The 11,322-nt window shown below is 38.0% G+C and overlaps 1 protein-coding gene across 1 annotated transcript; it reads right to left on the reverse strand.

The window, feature by feature from the left end:
- Positions 1 to 7,894: 7,894 nt before the first annotated feature.
- Positions 7,895 to 9,635, reverse strand: LOC133991024 (growth/differentiation factor 15). The gene is made up of 2 exons (XM_062429474.1): positions 9,261 to 9,635; positions 7,895 to 8,694 (listed from the first exon to the last, which is right to left on the reverse strand). The coding sequence occupies exons 1-2, from the start codon at positions 9,589 to 9,591 to the stop codon at positions 7,895 to 7,897; spliced, it is 1,131 nt and encodes a 376-aa protein (XP_062285458.1). The 5' UTR covers positions 9,592 to 9,635.
- Positions 9,636 to 11,322: the final 1,687 nt, after the last annotated feature.

The raw sequence follows: 11,322 nt of genomic DNA on the forward strand, positions 1-11,322 counted from the left end.
CAAGGTTAGAAATAATGATTTGTATTTGAAATAAGATTTTTTTTACATCAAACTTTGCTTTCTTCAAAGAATCCTCCATTTGCAGTAATTACAGCATTGCAGACCTTTGGCATTCTAGCTGTTAATTTGTTGAGGTAATCTGGAGAAATTGCACCCCACGCTTCCAGAAGCAGCTCCCACAAGTTGGATTGGTTGGATGGGCACTTCTTGCGTACCATACGGTCAAGCTGCTCCCACAACAGCTCAATGGGGTTCAGATCTGGTGACTGCGCTGGCCACTCCATTACCGATAGAATACCAGCTGCCTGCTTCTGCTCTAAATAGTTCTTGCACAATTTGGAGGTGTGTTTAGGGTCATTGTCCTGTTGTAGGATGAAATTGGCTCCAATCAAGCGCTGTCCACTGGGTATGGCATGGCGTTGCAAAATGGAGTGATAGCCTTCCTTATTCAGAATCCCTTTTACCCTGTACAAATCTCCCACCTTACCAGCACCAAAGCAACCCCAGACCATCACATTACCTCCACCATGCTTAACAGATGGCGTCAGGCATTCTTCCAGCATCTTTTCATTTGTTCTGCGTCTCACAAACGTTCTTCTTTGTGATCCAAACACCTCAAACTTGGATTCATCCGTCCACAACACTTTTTTCCAGTCTTCCTCTGTCCAATGTCTGTGTTCTTTTGCCCATCTTAATCTTTTTCTTTTATTGGCCAGTCTCAGAGTCTCTGCCCTGAAGCCCAGAATCCCGCAGCCGCCTCTTCACTGTAGATGTTGACACTGGTGTTTTGCGGGTACTATTTAATGAAGATGCCAGTTGGGGACCTGTGAGGCGTCTGTTTCTCAAACTAGAGACTCTAATGTACTTATCTACTTGCTCAGTTGTGCAACGCGGCCTCCCACTTCTTTTTCTACTCTGGTTAGAGCCGGTTTGTGCTGTCCTCTGAAGGGAGTAGTACACACCGTTGTAGGAAATCTTCAATTTCTTGGCAAATTTTTGGAATGAAATAGCCTTCATTTCTAAGAACAAGAATAGACTGTCGAGTTTCAGATGAAAGTTCTCTTTTTCTGGCCATTTTGAGCATTTAATTGACCCCACAAATGTGATGCTCCAGAAACTCAATCTGCTCAAAGGAAGGTCAGTTTTGTAGCTTCTGTAACGAGCTAAACTGTTTTCAGATGTGTGAACATGATTGCACAAGGGTTTTCTAATCATCAATTAGCCTTCTGAGCCAATGAGCAAACACATTGTACCATTAGAACACTGGAGTGATAGTTGCTGGAAATGGGCCTCTATACACCTATGTAGATATTGCACCAAAAACCAGACATTTGCAGCTAGAATAGTCATTTACCACATTAGCAATGTATAGAGTGTATTTCTTTAAAGTTAAGACTAGTTTAAAGTTATCTTCATTGAAAAGTACAGTGTTTTTCCTTCAAAAATAAGGACATTTCAATGTGACCCCAAACTTTTGAACGGTAGTGTATGTGATACAGAATGAAGGTCTCATGACATTTGACATATTAGGCTATTTTCTGGTCAATATGAGTCCATGGTGTTGTGTTTTCTATTTACACATTTCTTTCATTTTTGGCTAAGCTTTTCTCCTGAACAAACAACAACTGACTTTGGCAAAGCATAACATTCAACCAGTTGAAGCCACTTATACTGCAGCCAAATATTAATTAAATTGTCTAAAAAAAAAATTCATCACAACTTCTTCTTGGCATAATAGGCTAATCAACACCCAAGAATCAAGTCAAGTTTATTCCAAACTCACAAGCTTGCCTGTATTTTTAGACACTGCATTTGGATTAGGAAAAACTCACACCTTCGTCACCCCTTCATGTGTAAGTTTTTGTGAAAAAACATTTAGATGATGATGCCACAAAGTTTCAACTCAAGAATAGTGGTTTATTTTATTTTACAGTCCTTTCATTTTTGTACTAATTTCCTGAAAATGTTCTGAACAATTTGCAGTTTTTCGATGGTTTAATTTTTGGACATTTTATAGAAAGTGTGGTGCAATTTGCTACAAATGACAAAAAAACAAAACAAAATGAAAACAAGTGTTACAGTGGTTTAGTTGGTAAGTGCACACTCATTACATTTTTCAGTTTTATAACACAATAAACATGCAGTCATTCAGTTACATTGGATGATATACTTATTGTCGGGGTGCTCTCACATTCATGTTTATGTTTCACATTTGCAAGTTTACCGCAGTTTGAGAACCACTGCTTTAATTGAAAGAAATAACTTGGTTTTCAGTGAGTATTTTTGTGTGTAAAACTACATATTAGTATATTAGATTTCCTTTAAAAAACAAACAAACAACTTTCTATTTCTATTTCGCAACATAACAACAGAAAGATGACACGTTCCCACAACAGGGAAACAAGCAGGGTCAAACTGACTATAAAGTGGCTTGTAAATAAATAAAGCTATTGCTAAAAAGAGACAATAAATGACACACACTAAACACAATAAAATGCACACTAAAAACTAAATATTTTCTGTCTGTTAAATAATTGATAAAAATCTAATTACCAACTGAACTCGCTGAACACTGTTTTTCTCACAATTTACACCACCCTGTCTGTATTAATATCCTAACAATTAGCCATTAAATACCTGCAAATGACTGATGGTGAGAATAATAACAACATGCTTGCTTAGTGTATCCTGCATGTGGGAAGTGAAACTGACAGCAGAGGGAGGTAAAGGTCTTGTTCATGTCTGTCTGTCACTCTCACTTCAACAAGTTCATGCTAGTATCCTATGATCTTATCAGGTATTGATATGTATGAATTTTCTAGATAAAATTATTTAATTAACACTATTGCACATACATTTTTCTGTCTTTGCAAAACCTTTAAATGTTTTATAATCCTTCAGTCTCCTATGAATTCAAATTTGACTCAAATTTGGCTCTGTCATCAGAAAACTTTTACAAGCATTATGATGATGTTTACACAACTCCTTAAACATTATTTTCTTTGGTTACATTTGAGACTTTTCAGCTATAGAAAGTGGGAAATGCCATTTGACACTTTCACAAAATAATGACCACACACAATATTAGCACCCAGATTGGAAACTCTTTTACTGACACACACATTTTAAATATACCACTAATTTAAGCTCTTGTCAGCAGTTTTGAACTTTTACAGGAAATCTTCTGGTTTCGTTTTTTTCACTGTCCAGTTCCAAGATTTCAAAAAAAGGGAACTTCTCTTTTTTAAGTATAAAAGACGAACTACATGACTTCACTTATGACTCAGACCTCGACCCAGATCGTTAGAGCCCTGAACGGTAAGGACACGGTTTTTATTGACCTACACCTTGATAGAAAACTGTTAGACTTGGCATACAATGCTTACAGCATGTCCTGAAATGTATTGTGGATTATAATAATAATGCTTTCTATTTATTTAATTACTCATTCAATTGAAAATAATTTTAAATGAGTAGTGTTACTTTTTTTTCAAATATTGAGGCCTTTTTGAATGAGAATAAGCAATAATAAGTGACAAAAAGTTCTAGCTAAACGTTCTGTTTATGTGTATAATATAATGAAACTTAAGCTAAATTTGAATAAATAACAAAGGGATTTAACTCAATACAAATGAGTGATACTTCGCAGTCACTCACTTTAACTGTGTTAATGTCATACTTTCAGATCATGAGTGGCAATATCACTTGCATCCCTGGAAATGGCACCTCATGTTTGACCCACAGCTCCTCTACAGGCTCTGCAGTGGGGCTGACTTTCCTCTTTCTAGTGCTTGCCATCGTCATTGGACTGATCGTGTACAAGTACAACAGTCAAATCAGGAATATGCTGCAGTGTGGACACAGAGAAACCCAGGTGAAGGAGGATTATATAGAGACACCACCGGCTGATTCCCATGTGTACACCACTATGATAAGAGACCAGTCAGATGGGCAGGTCCCCATCTATGAAAACCTGTCAACTCGAACAACTGGCCACAAAAGGCCTGTAGGAAACAAGAGAAGGTAAGTCATTCTCCAAGTTTTTAATTGTGGTTCTTAATAGCTGTTTTTTTTCTCCAAGACTGGAATCATTCAAACTTTTTTAGACCTATTTAGAGGAAATGTTCGAACGTCTAAAACAAATATCAGGCTGGAAACAGATGTATGTGAGGTGTGAAGTTCCCCATTTTGCGCAATCCTGTTGTAATACAGTACATGCACACCATTTTGTAGTTGTCCTGAGGTGACGTCCTCGTCTGTTTTTTCATACAATTTAAAATCTATTAGTCAAACTCTGCTAGCTGATGACTCAATGCTGGAGTTTTTCCCTCTGGACAAAAATAGCATATTAACAACCGGGGAAAGGAAATCCACACAGTTTACATAATATCTGTCTTTGTGTCATTGAGATAGGACTTTCTGATATGACACATTATCCACAATGCTTACTGTGTTTTTCCGCAGGTCACCTGTTGAACCTGAAGAGGACATGTACATGCCGTGTGATTTAACAGATGATGCAATATACGGCAATGATCCGGCATGTAGCCTCTCTATTCACCACGACTCCCAAGAAGAAGTGTATGTCGTACCAGATTCATATAAATAGGACACATCAGTATTGTGGATATTCAGAATATTTCCATTTACTGCATAGCATAAGCTTTGTTGAGTGTAGGTATAAATGTATTGTTACAAGGCAAACCGATGTTGCTGTTCTTTGACACAGCTGACCTGTAAAAAAAAAAAAAAAAAAAAAAAAAAGAGAGAAGAAACTCTGGTGTACAGATAGTCAGTGCAACTGTACAAATGTAAACATGCAGTATATCTAAGATATATCTTATTATTGTACATCACATCTTGGAGCTACAGTTATATGTATGTGTCAATGTACAGAGGGAATGATGGAGCACTGTGATCTTTTAGAGCACAATAAGTATGAAATGCATTTCTCCAACTCCAGATTTTGTTTATATGAATAATAGTGTTTGTAACAAGCACCACCATTGTCAACTGTGTTGTTTTGAATCCTTCTTTGGTTGCTACTGCTTTGTTTCTGGACTGAATGCACCGTACTAATTATCACATCTGATCAACTTGCAGATTAGATTAGGTTTTCTTTTTAAATAGCTTTCTCACGGTGCGTCTGGACTTGCAGATGAATCACTTCCATTGTGACCTTTAAGAATAAGTGTGAGCAGTCTGCTCACACTTGTGTGGAAATGTTCTCTACGCAATTCACAAACAGATCCAAAATAAACGTTTAATACCAGTTACTTGAATACACTGAAAACCACCAGAATGAGTATCTCTATATGTAAAAATGCTGTGTATGTGTGCTAATGAGGACACTTAGATGAATGGATGGATGTAGTGTTCATCATGTTTTTAGGAAAGGTTCTAAAGCAATAATTTATAATTCTGTATTATGTGATCAATTAATTTCTGCCACCTCTCCACATGTTCGTTACAATTATTTAACTGCCTCAGAGTCATAGAAAGCCACAGTTTTCATTCAATGATATGTACCGCAGATGGAGATTAAGAGGATTTCCTAGAATTTATTCTTTTTGAACATTTAAACTTATGAAAACATGTTATACAAATTGTTTTAGCAGCCACAATTTTTAATTGTAACAATGCACAATGTTAAATTGAGTTTTTGAGTTCAGATCAATTTGTATATATAAGCCCTTACACAAAAACACAATATTAATAAAAACAAGTGAAAGCAATCTAAACTGTCTCTATGGACATTTTTTTTTTTAAATTTGCACATACATTTGTATTCTGCTGTTCCCTTACAGTCAACAGAAATAAAGTATTGACCTGCTGAATTAAACCATTTACCTGCTTATTATATGTAAATGCAGACAAGGTGTGCACTGCAAAAACGGTGTGCATTATGTGCATTAAAAACATAGGAGAACATAGTATTTATACACAAACATTTTAGGTACTCCATCAAATCTTGCAAAAAAGTTAAGGTCAGTATGATTTTACGTCATGAAGTAATTGGTAAACTGACTCATCAGTTTTTCAGAGCCATATGGAGAGTATTTTTTGAAATCTTTCTGCCTGTTTTGCAAAGATTAAATCTAAATTCGCTGTCTTATAATTAAATCGATTTCCAGGAGAGAGACAGAAAGAGAGAGCGAGAGCTTGATGCTTTGTCCAAAGGTTATGCCAGAGTTCTGTTTCTCTGGATTGGAGATGAGCAGGGCTGTTTATACTGTGATTTTTACTTTGCTTTAATTCATCTTGGAATTCATTGATAGTTTTCAGGATTAAAAACAGGGGACAGCCAAATATTAGAGGCTACAGAGTTCACGCTGTCTAACTTAGATTGAATATGAAAGGGGTTGATAAATACTGTCCCTAATTCTTTTATGCTTGTATACTTTGGGTGGTACTAAAACTCAGGACCTTTCAGAATCTAAGATTGAAGCGTTTTACATCCACCCACAGTTGTGTGATAACTGAGGAGGTCATCCTTAAAACAAAGAGTAACCCATGACAAAAGCAAAGAAAAGAATGAGAGTTTACCGTAAGAAAAACATTATTACAGTTAGCATTTGTGCCTGCAGCTCTGATTAATCTCCTGTTCATTTGTCTGCATATTTATTCAGTCGCCCCGGGCCATTCATGCCCCACCCTTTAATACACCCTCTTAATTAATTGTAAAACAAAATATGCTCATATTTGAGTGACCTTTACGCCAGTCAAACACAAAACTCATAAATTACTCATCAGGGGTGGTGGTGTCACTTCTTGGAATATTTCAACTGTAAACTTTTCCGCAGATCTTGTTGCCGATTTCTGTTTCATATCAGTTCACTCCCAGAGATCACGATGCTCTGTTCATTACTTTCCAACTGTAAATCCTCAAACTGCACTTTGGATTCCTTTAAGTCTCCTCTGTGAGCTATTTGCCTAAAGTTATTTTTTCTTGTCTGGACTTATCACTGGATATCTGGCATTATTATTTGTTCTTCTTCTAATAACTTATCTCAACAGCACTTTTAAGCAAACATTACAGACACAACATTTGATAATCTGTAATGAAAATGCATTTATAGTATTGTGATTGATATGCAATCTGAACAGAACAGAGTTTACACAGCAGGCAGCTTTTTCCTTTTTCATAGTGATTCATACTTTCCCTGCAAACCTGTAATTTTGTCTTTCAAGGCCGCTGTTAAATTACTTTCAAGATCATTAATGACAGATAGAAGTTATCATATCTGTACGTCCTGTTTTCTCTGGCACACCCTGACCTTCAAAATCTACAGTGGTTGATGGTAACTCTTTGAATAAATAACCAATGTGAGAAAATGCCATGAATGTGTGTTTATCGTGAAATGTACATGTGGATATATTCAAGTACAACAGCATTTCAGTTTGAATAAATCAGAATATTTATTTAGGATGTTCATATAATTATTGAAATGCATAAGACAATGAGCAAAAAATATCTGCACCTCAAAAAACAATAGAGTGCTTTATAGTATTAAATGACACTCAAATTAAATAGTACTAAATAATATGCTGTAACATAAAAAAAACACAAATATAAGTTTAGGACCATAAATAAAATAAACAATAAATAACTGTATTCTTAAAGGAAAAGCTATGAATGGGTTAGAGTTCAGATCCATTGTTTGATCCACAGAGTAAAACAAAACAGCAGCTCTGTGTTGAAGTAACATGTTTTTTCATTTTCAAAATGAAGTAATTGTAGATTTCTAATTGAATTCAGTTGACCAGTGACAGTATGTATAAAAATGCGTATTTTCATTGTGTAACGTGTATTATCAAGTGGCATGCTTTCCCGAAGGTTAGAGATTAAAGTTAAAAACTCTCTTATTATTCGTATTTGTGGTCTGGTCTTGCCTCAAGCACAGTGACATTTACTGACGATCAAGTCGTTAAAAGGTGTCAACCTCAAATTTTCTCTGCTGTCATAGTGCATGAGAACCATGGGCTCGTAGGCTGCCGGCACACAGCAGGGGCGAGGTGTCTCACCTCTGGTAAGCTGGTGCAGCCGAGACTTGACCTGGGTGTGCATGCTGGCTGGCTTGTAGTTGTGGGGGCAGGTGCCTTCGCAATAATGCATTGTGTATTCAACTGGGGCCACCACCCAATCTGTCCAGCCGATGTCTTTGAAGGACACAGTGATAGACTTGCGGCAGCACCATCCTCGTTCATCACAGTCATCCTCCTTCTTGTTGGAGCGAGGCTGCCTCCTGCTCCGTGCTGGTTTGGGCTGTGTGAGGCCTAACTTCAGATAAATGGTTGGCTTTGCCTTCAGGGCATCTCTTTCACCCACAACCATTCCCACATCCACAGCCAGTGACTCATCATTAGCCCTCATCCACTTTTCCACCTCAGGACTGATGTCCAACATCACATCTTGAGTGCTTGAGACATTGGCGTGGACAAGAGAGTCTATGTGTGTCCAAGCAACAGAGTTCACCAGCCTCATCCCACTGACTTTAACTTGAATCTCTTGACTTACTTCAGGCTGAACTGATGTGGGCTTGTTTAAGATCTGCCTGGAAATCTTCAGTTCAGCCCGCGCTAGTGTCAGTTCAGTCTGGATGTTGGGGTTCTTATTGAAAACAGCTCTGTGCCACTGCATATGTTGATCTGACTGTGGGTGTTCCGCCCTCCGAGGCACTTTCACTGGTACCACTGAAAAAACAGAAGAAACAAGAAGAGGAAATAAGTCAAAAAGAGAACAACAGTGGGCAATAGATGCCCTTGGGCAATAGCATGACACAGACCAACTGAAAATGAGAAACAGAAAACAAGAAAGCATTTAGAAAAATCCTAAATTTCTGATGTAAATTTCAAAGCTGCCTTGACATCTGTTGCCTCATTGATGACGTTAATGGGGGGGGGGGGGAAACTAGTTTAAAGTGTATCTTCATGGACAAGGTGTGTCTGTCACGCAATGATTTCTAAAAGCTTGTAGGAATGTGTTTTCTTTGTTTACAGAACTGTTTGATGGCTTCAGGCTCTACCATTCACATATGTTTAAACTGCACACACACTATTTCCAGGAAGTCAAAGAACTATAGGGACAGTAGTATTCAGAAGCACACCAGTACAGTAGCTTTAGTCCACAGGTAAACTCAAACTGCAAGATTTCTTTCGGACTTTCAAAATGACTCTGCACATCAGCCCTGTAAGTGCGACAATAACTACATTAGGCCTGAGTATCTACTTGGTTCCTCCCTCTCTGACAAATATCTCACCTGTGGCTGGAAAGAGCACAGTGGACATGGTGGATTGCCAGGTTTCCCTCATCGGCTGGCTTGAATTTCCTCTAATCTCTCTAAGTTTTTCCCTGTAGAGCCGATACATCTTCCTCAACTCTTGCTCCGAGGCCTTTTTGGCTGGACGAGGCTCCCTGTCCATACCCAGTGAGCCCAGGATCCCCGTCTTCACCGCCTCCAACAGCAGGACCCTCTGACTGTCCGTTCCTCCCGCATCAGGTGCGCCTTCTTGGGCCGTGTGAGGCCGGCTCTCCCCTGAGCTGAAGAGAGAGATGAGGAGCATCATGCAGAACGTGTGTGATCTGAGCATGGTGAGCCTGCCAGGTGCTGAAGGTTTGGTGTGTGAGTGTTGCAGCTCAGTGGATCGGGTTTGTCCATGTTGTAAATGAAATTCTTGACATGCTTTTATTCACAGAGCTTCTGTGTTGCCACACCCCTTGGTCAGGTGAGCCGCTCATGGGCTCAGCTAGGGCCATATGTCATCATGTGGCAACACTGTACAGCATTATGTTAGGTGTTAACAACGTGCGACCTATGAAATAAAGAACTGTGAAAATAATGTTGAACTATTTTAACCTTTTTTTAGTTTCATCAGATAATAGTAAGAAGTGAAAGCAGAGAAGAAGAGGCTGACATAAAAAAAAGGGATTGGTGGATAAGATTTGGTTATGTCACAGGTATACAGTGTGATGCACTTCAACAGGATTGTCCAGTTATGAGTCACTTGACCATAGGTCTTACAGTGACCAGTATTAAGGAGAGGGGTAATGGGCAATTACATTAGCTCCTCCGGGGTTAACAATAATAATAAAGCGATAGTTTATTGATCTCTAAGGATGTATCCATGTTCCCTTTGAGCCCTGCTCTGTACAGTCAGAGGCCAGGATCACCTACAGAGCAGAGAGCGATTCAGCGTCATGCTCTTTTGCTCACATGAAGCTCAAATATGGTTTAATCCAGTAAATGGATAGTATATTAAATGTTAGGTATCTCTGTCAAAGAGTACAAGCAGCTATATGAACAGTTCAACCTTTTCTAACAGCTTTAAGTGACAACAAACCATAAACAAAGACACAAAAGTTAGGAGAGATTTAATGATATGTGTCACCACTCCCCCTCTAACGTAGCCCAAAGTTGAAATGTCTCAAGGGTAAAAGCAGAGATAAACAAACAAAGAACTTATCTTAGTCTATTATTACATTATCACATCATCACACAGCTCATGTAAGCCACTGTCTTAAGATAATACAGTGCCCTATGTGGATGTGTTCTATTTCATGATTATTAAAATAGGCTGAAAACATACCTGATCTCAGCCTCCAGAGTTGCAATAAAAGATCAGCATTCCTGCTCTTTCAGCAGTAATTGTTGGGACACACTAAAAGGCCACAACTATATCTGCACTGTGGACTGTCGCCAAGCAGTTATCAGCATATTATGTGGAAAATCCTCACTTCTATCAGTAAGTAGGGTCAGTGCACTACTTGATTACAAAGTAATTTCCCGCCCTATTACGTGGCTGTCTGTGTCATTGACCCTATTTTTCTCACTTGATGGCTTTCCCACTCACAGAGGCTGCTGACTGATTAAGGGACGTCTTTTTTAATGTTTGATGGTGTCTATAATGTGATATCTGGGGCTGCTCAATTGCCAAATTATGTGCTTGGATGAATAAAATTCAGCCTTTAACAGATTTAACATTAGGCGGTATAAATCTAAAGTTCTGGGATGGTCATTAAGATTAAAATAAAATAAAATGCTAATAGGCATGAAAGTACCATAAAATAATAAAATAAAAACACAACCATAAAAAAATGTGGCTTTGAATGACAACTGACTTTAGATGTTAATATAATATGATATATTTAGAATATGAAGTTCATGTGATAAGTTGTAATGAAGGGATTTTAAAGATGAACACCTGGTTGTTGTGAGATGACCAACAAAAAAGGGTAGAGGATAACAAACTTTTTTCTGATTATTTCTTTATCTTTGTGAAATGTTGAAACTTTTACCACATTAATAATTACTTATGTGAAAC

The sequence above is a fragment of the Scomber scombrus genome, chromosome 11 (genome assembly GCF_963691925.1).
Source record: "Scomber scombrus chromosome 11, fScoSco1.1, whole genome shotgun sequence".
NCBI classification, from domain to species: Eukaryota; Metazoa; Chordata; class Actinopteri; order Scombriformes; family Scombridae; genus Scomber; species Scomber scombrus.

Excerpts from the sequence above, each read along its gene's own strand:
- LOC133991024 (XM_062429474.1), bottom strand. The coding sequence starts at position 9,591 with ATGCTCAGATCACACACGTTCTGCATGATGCTCCTCATCTCTCTCTTC. Across the intron at positions 8,695-9,260 it reads TGTGCTCTTTCCAGCCACAG|TGGTACCAGTGAAAGTGCCT; the intron begins GTGAGATATTTG and ends CTGTTTTTTCAG.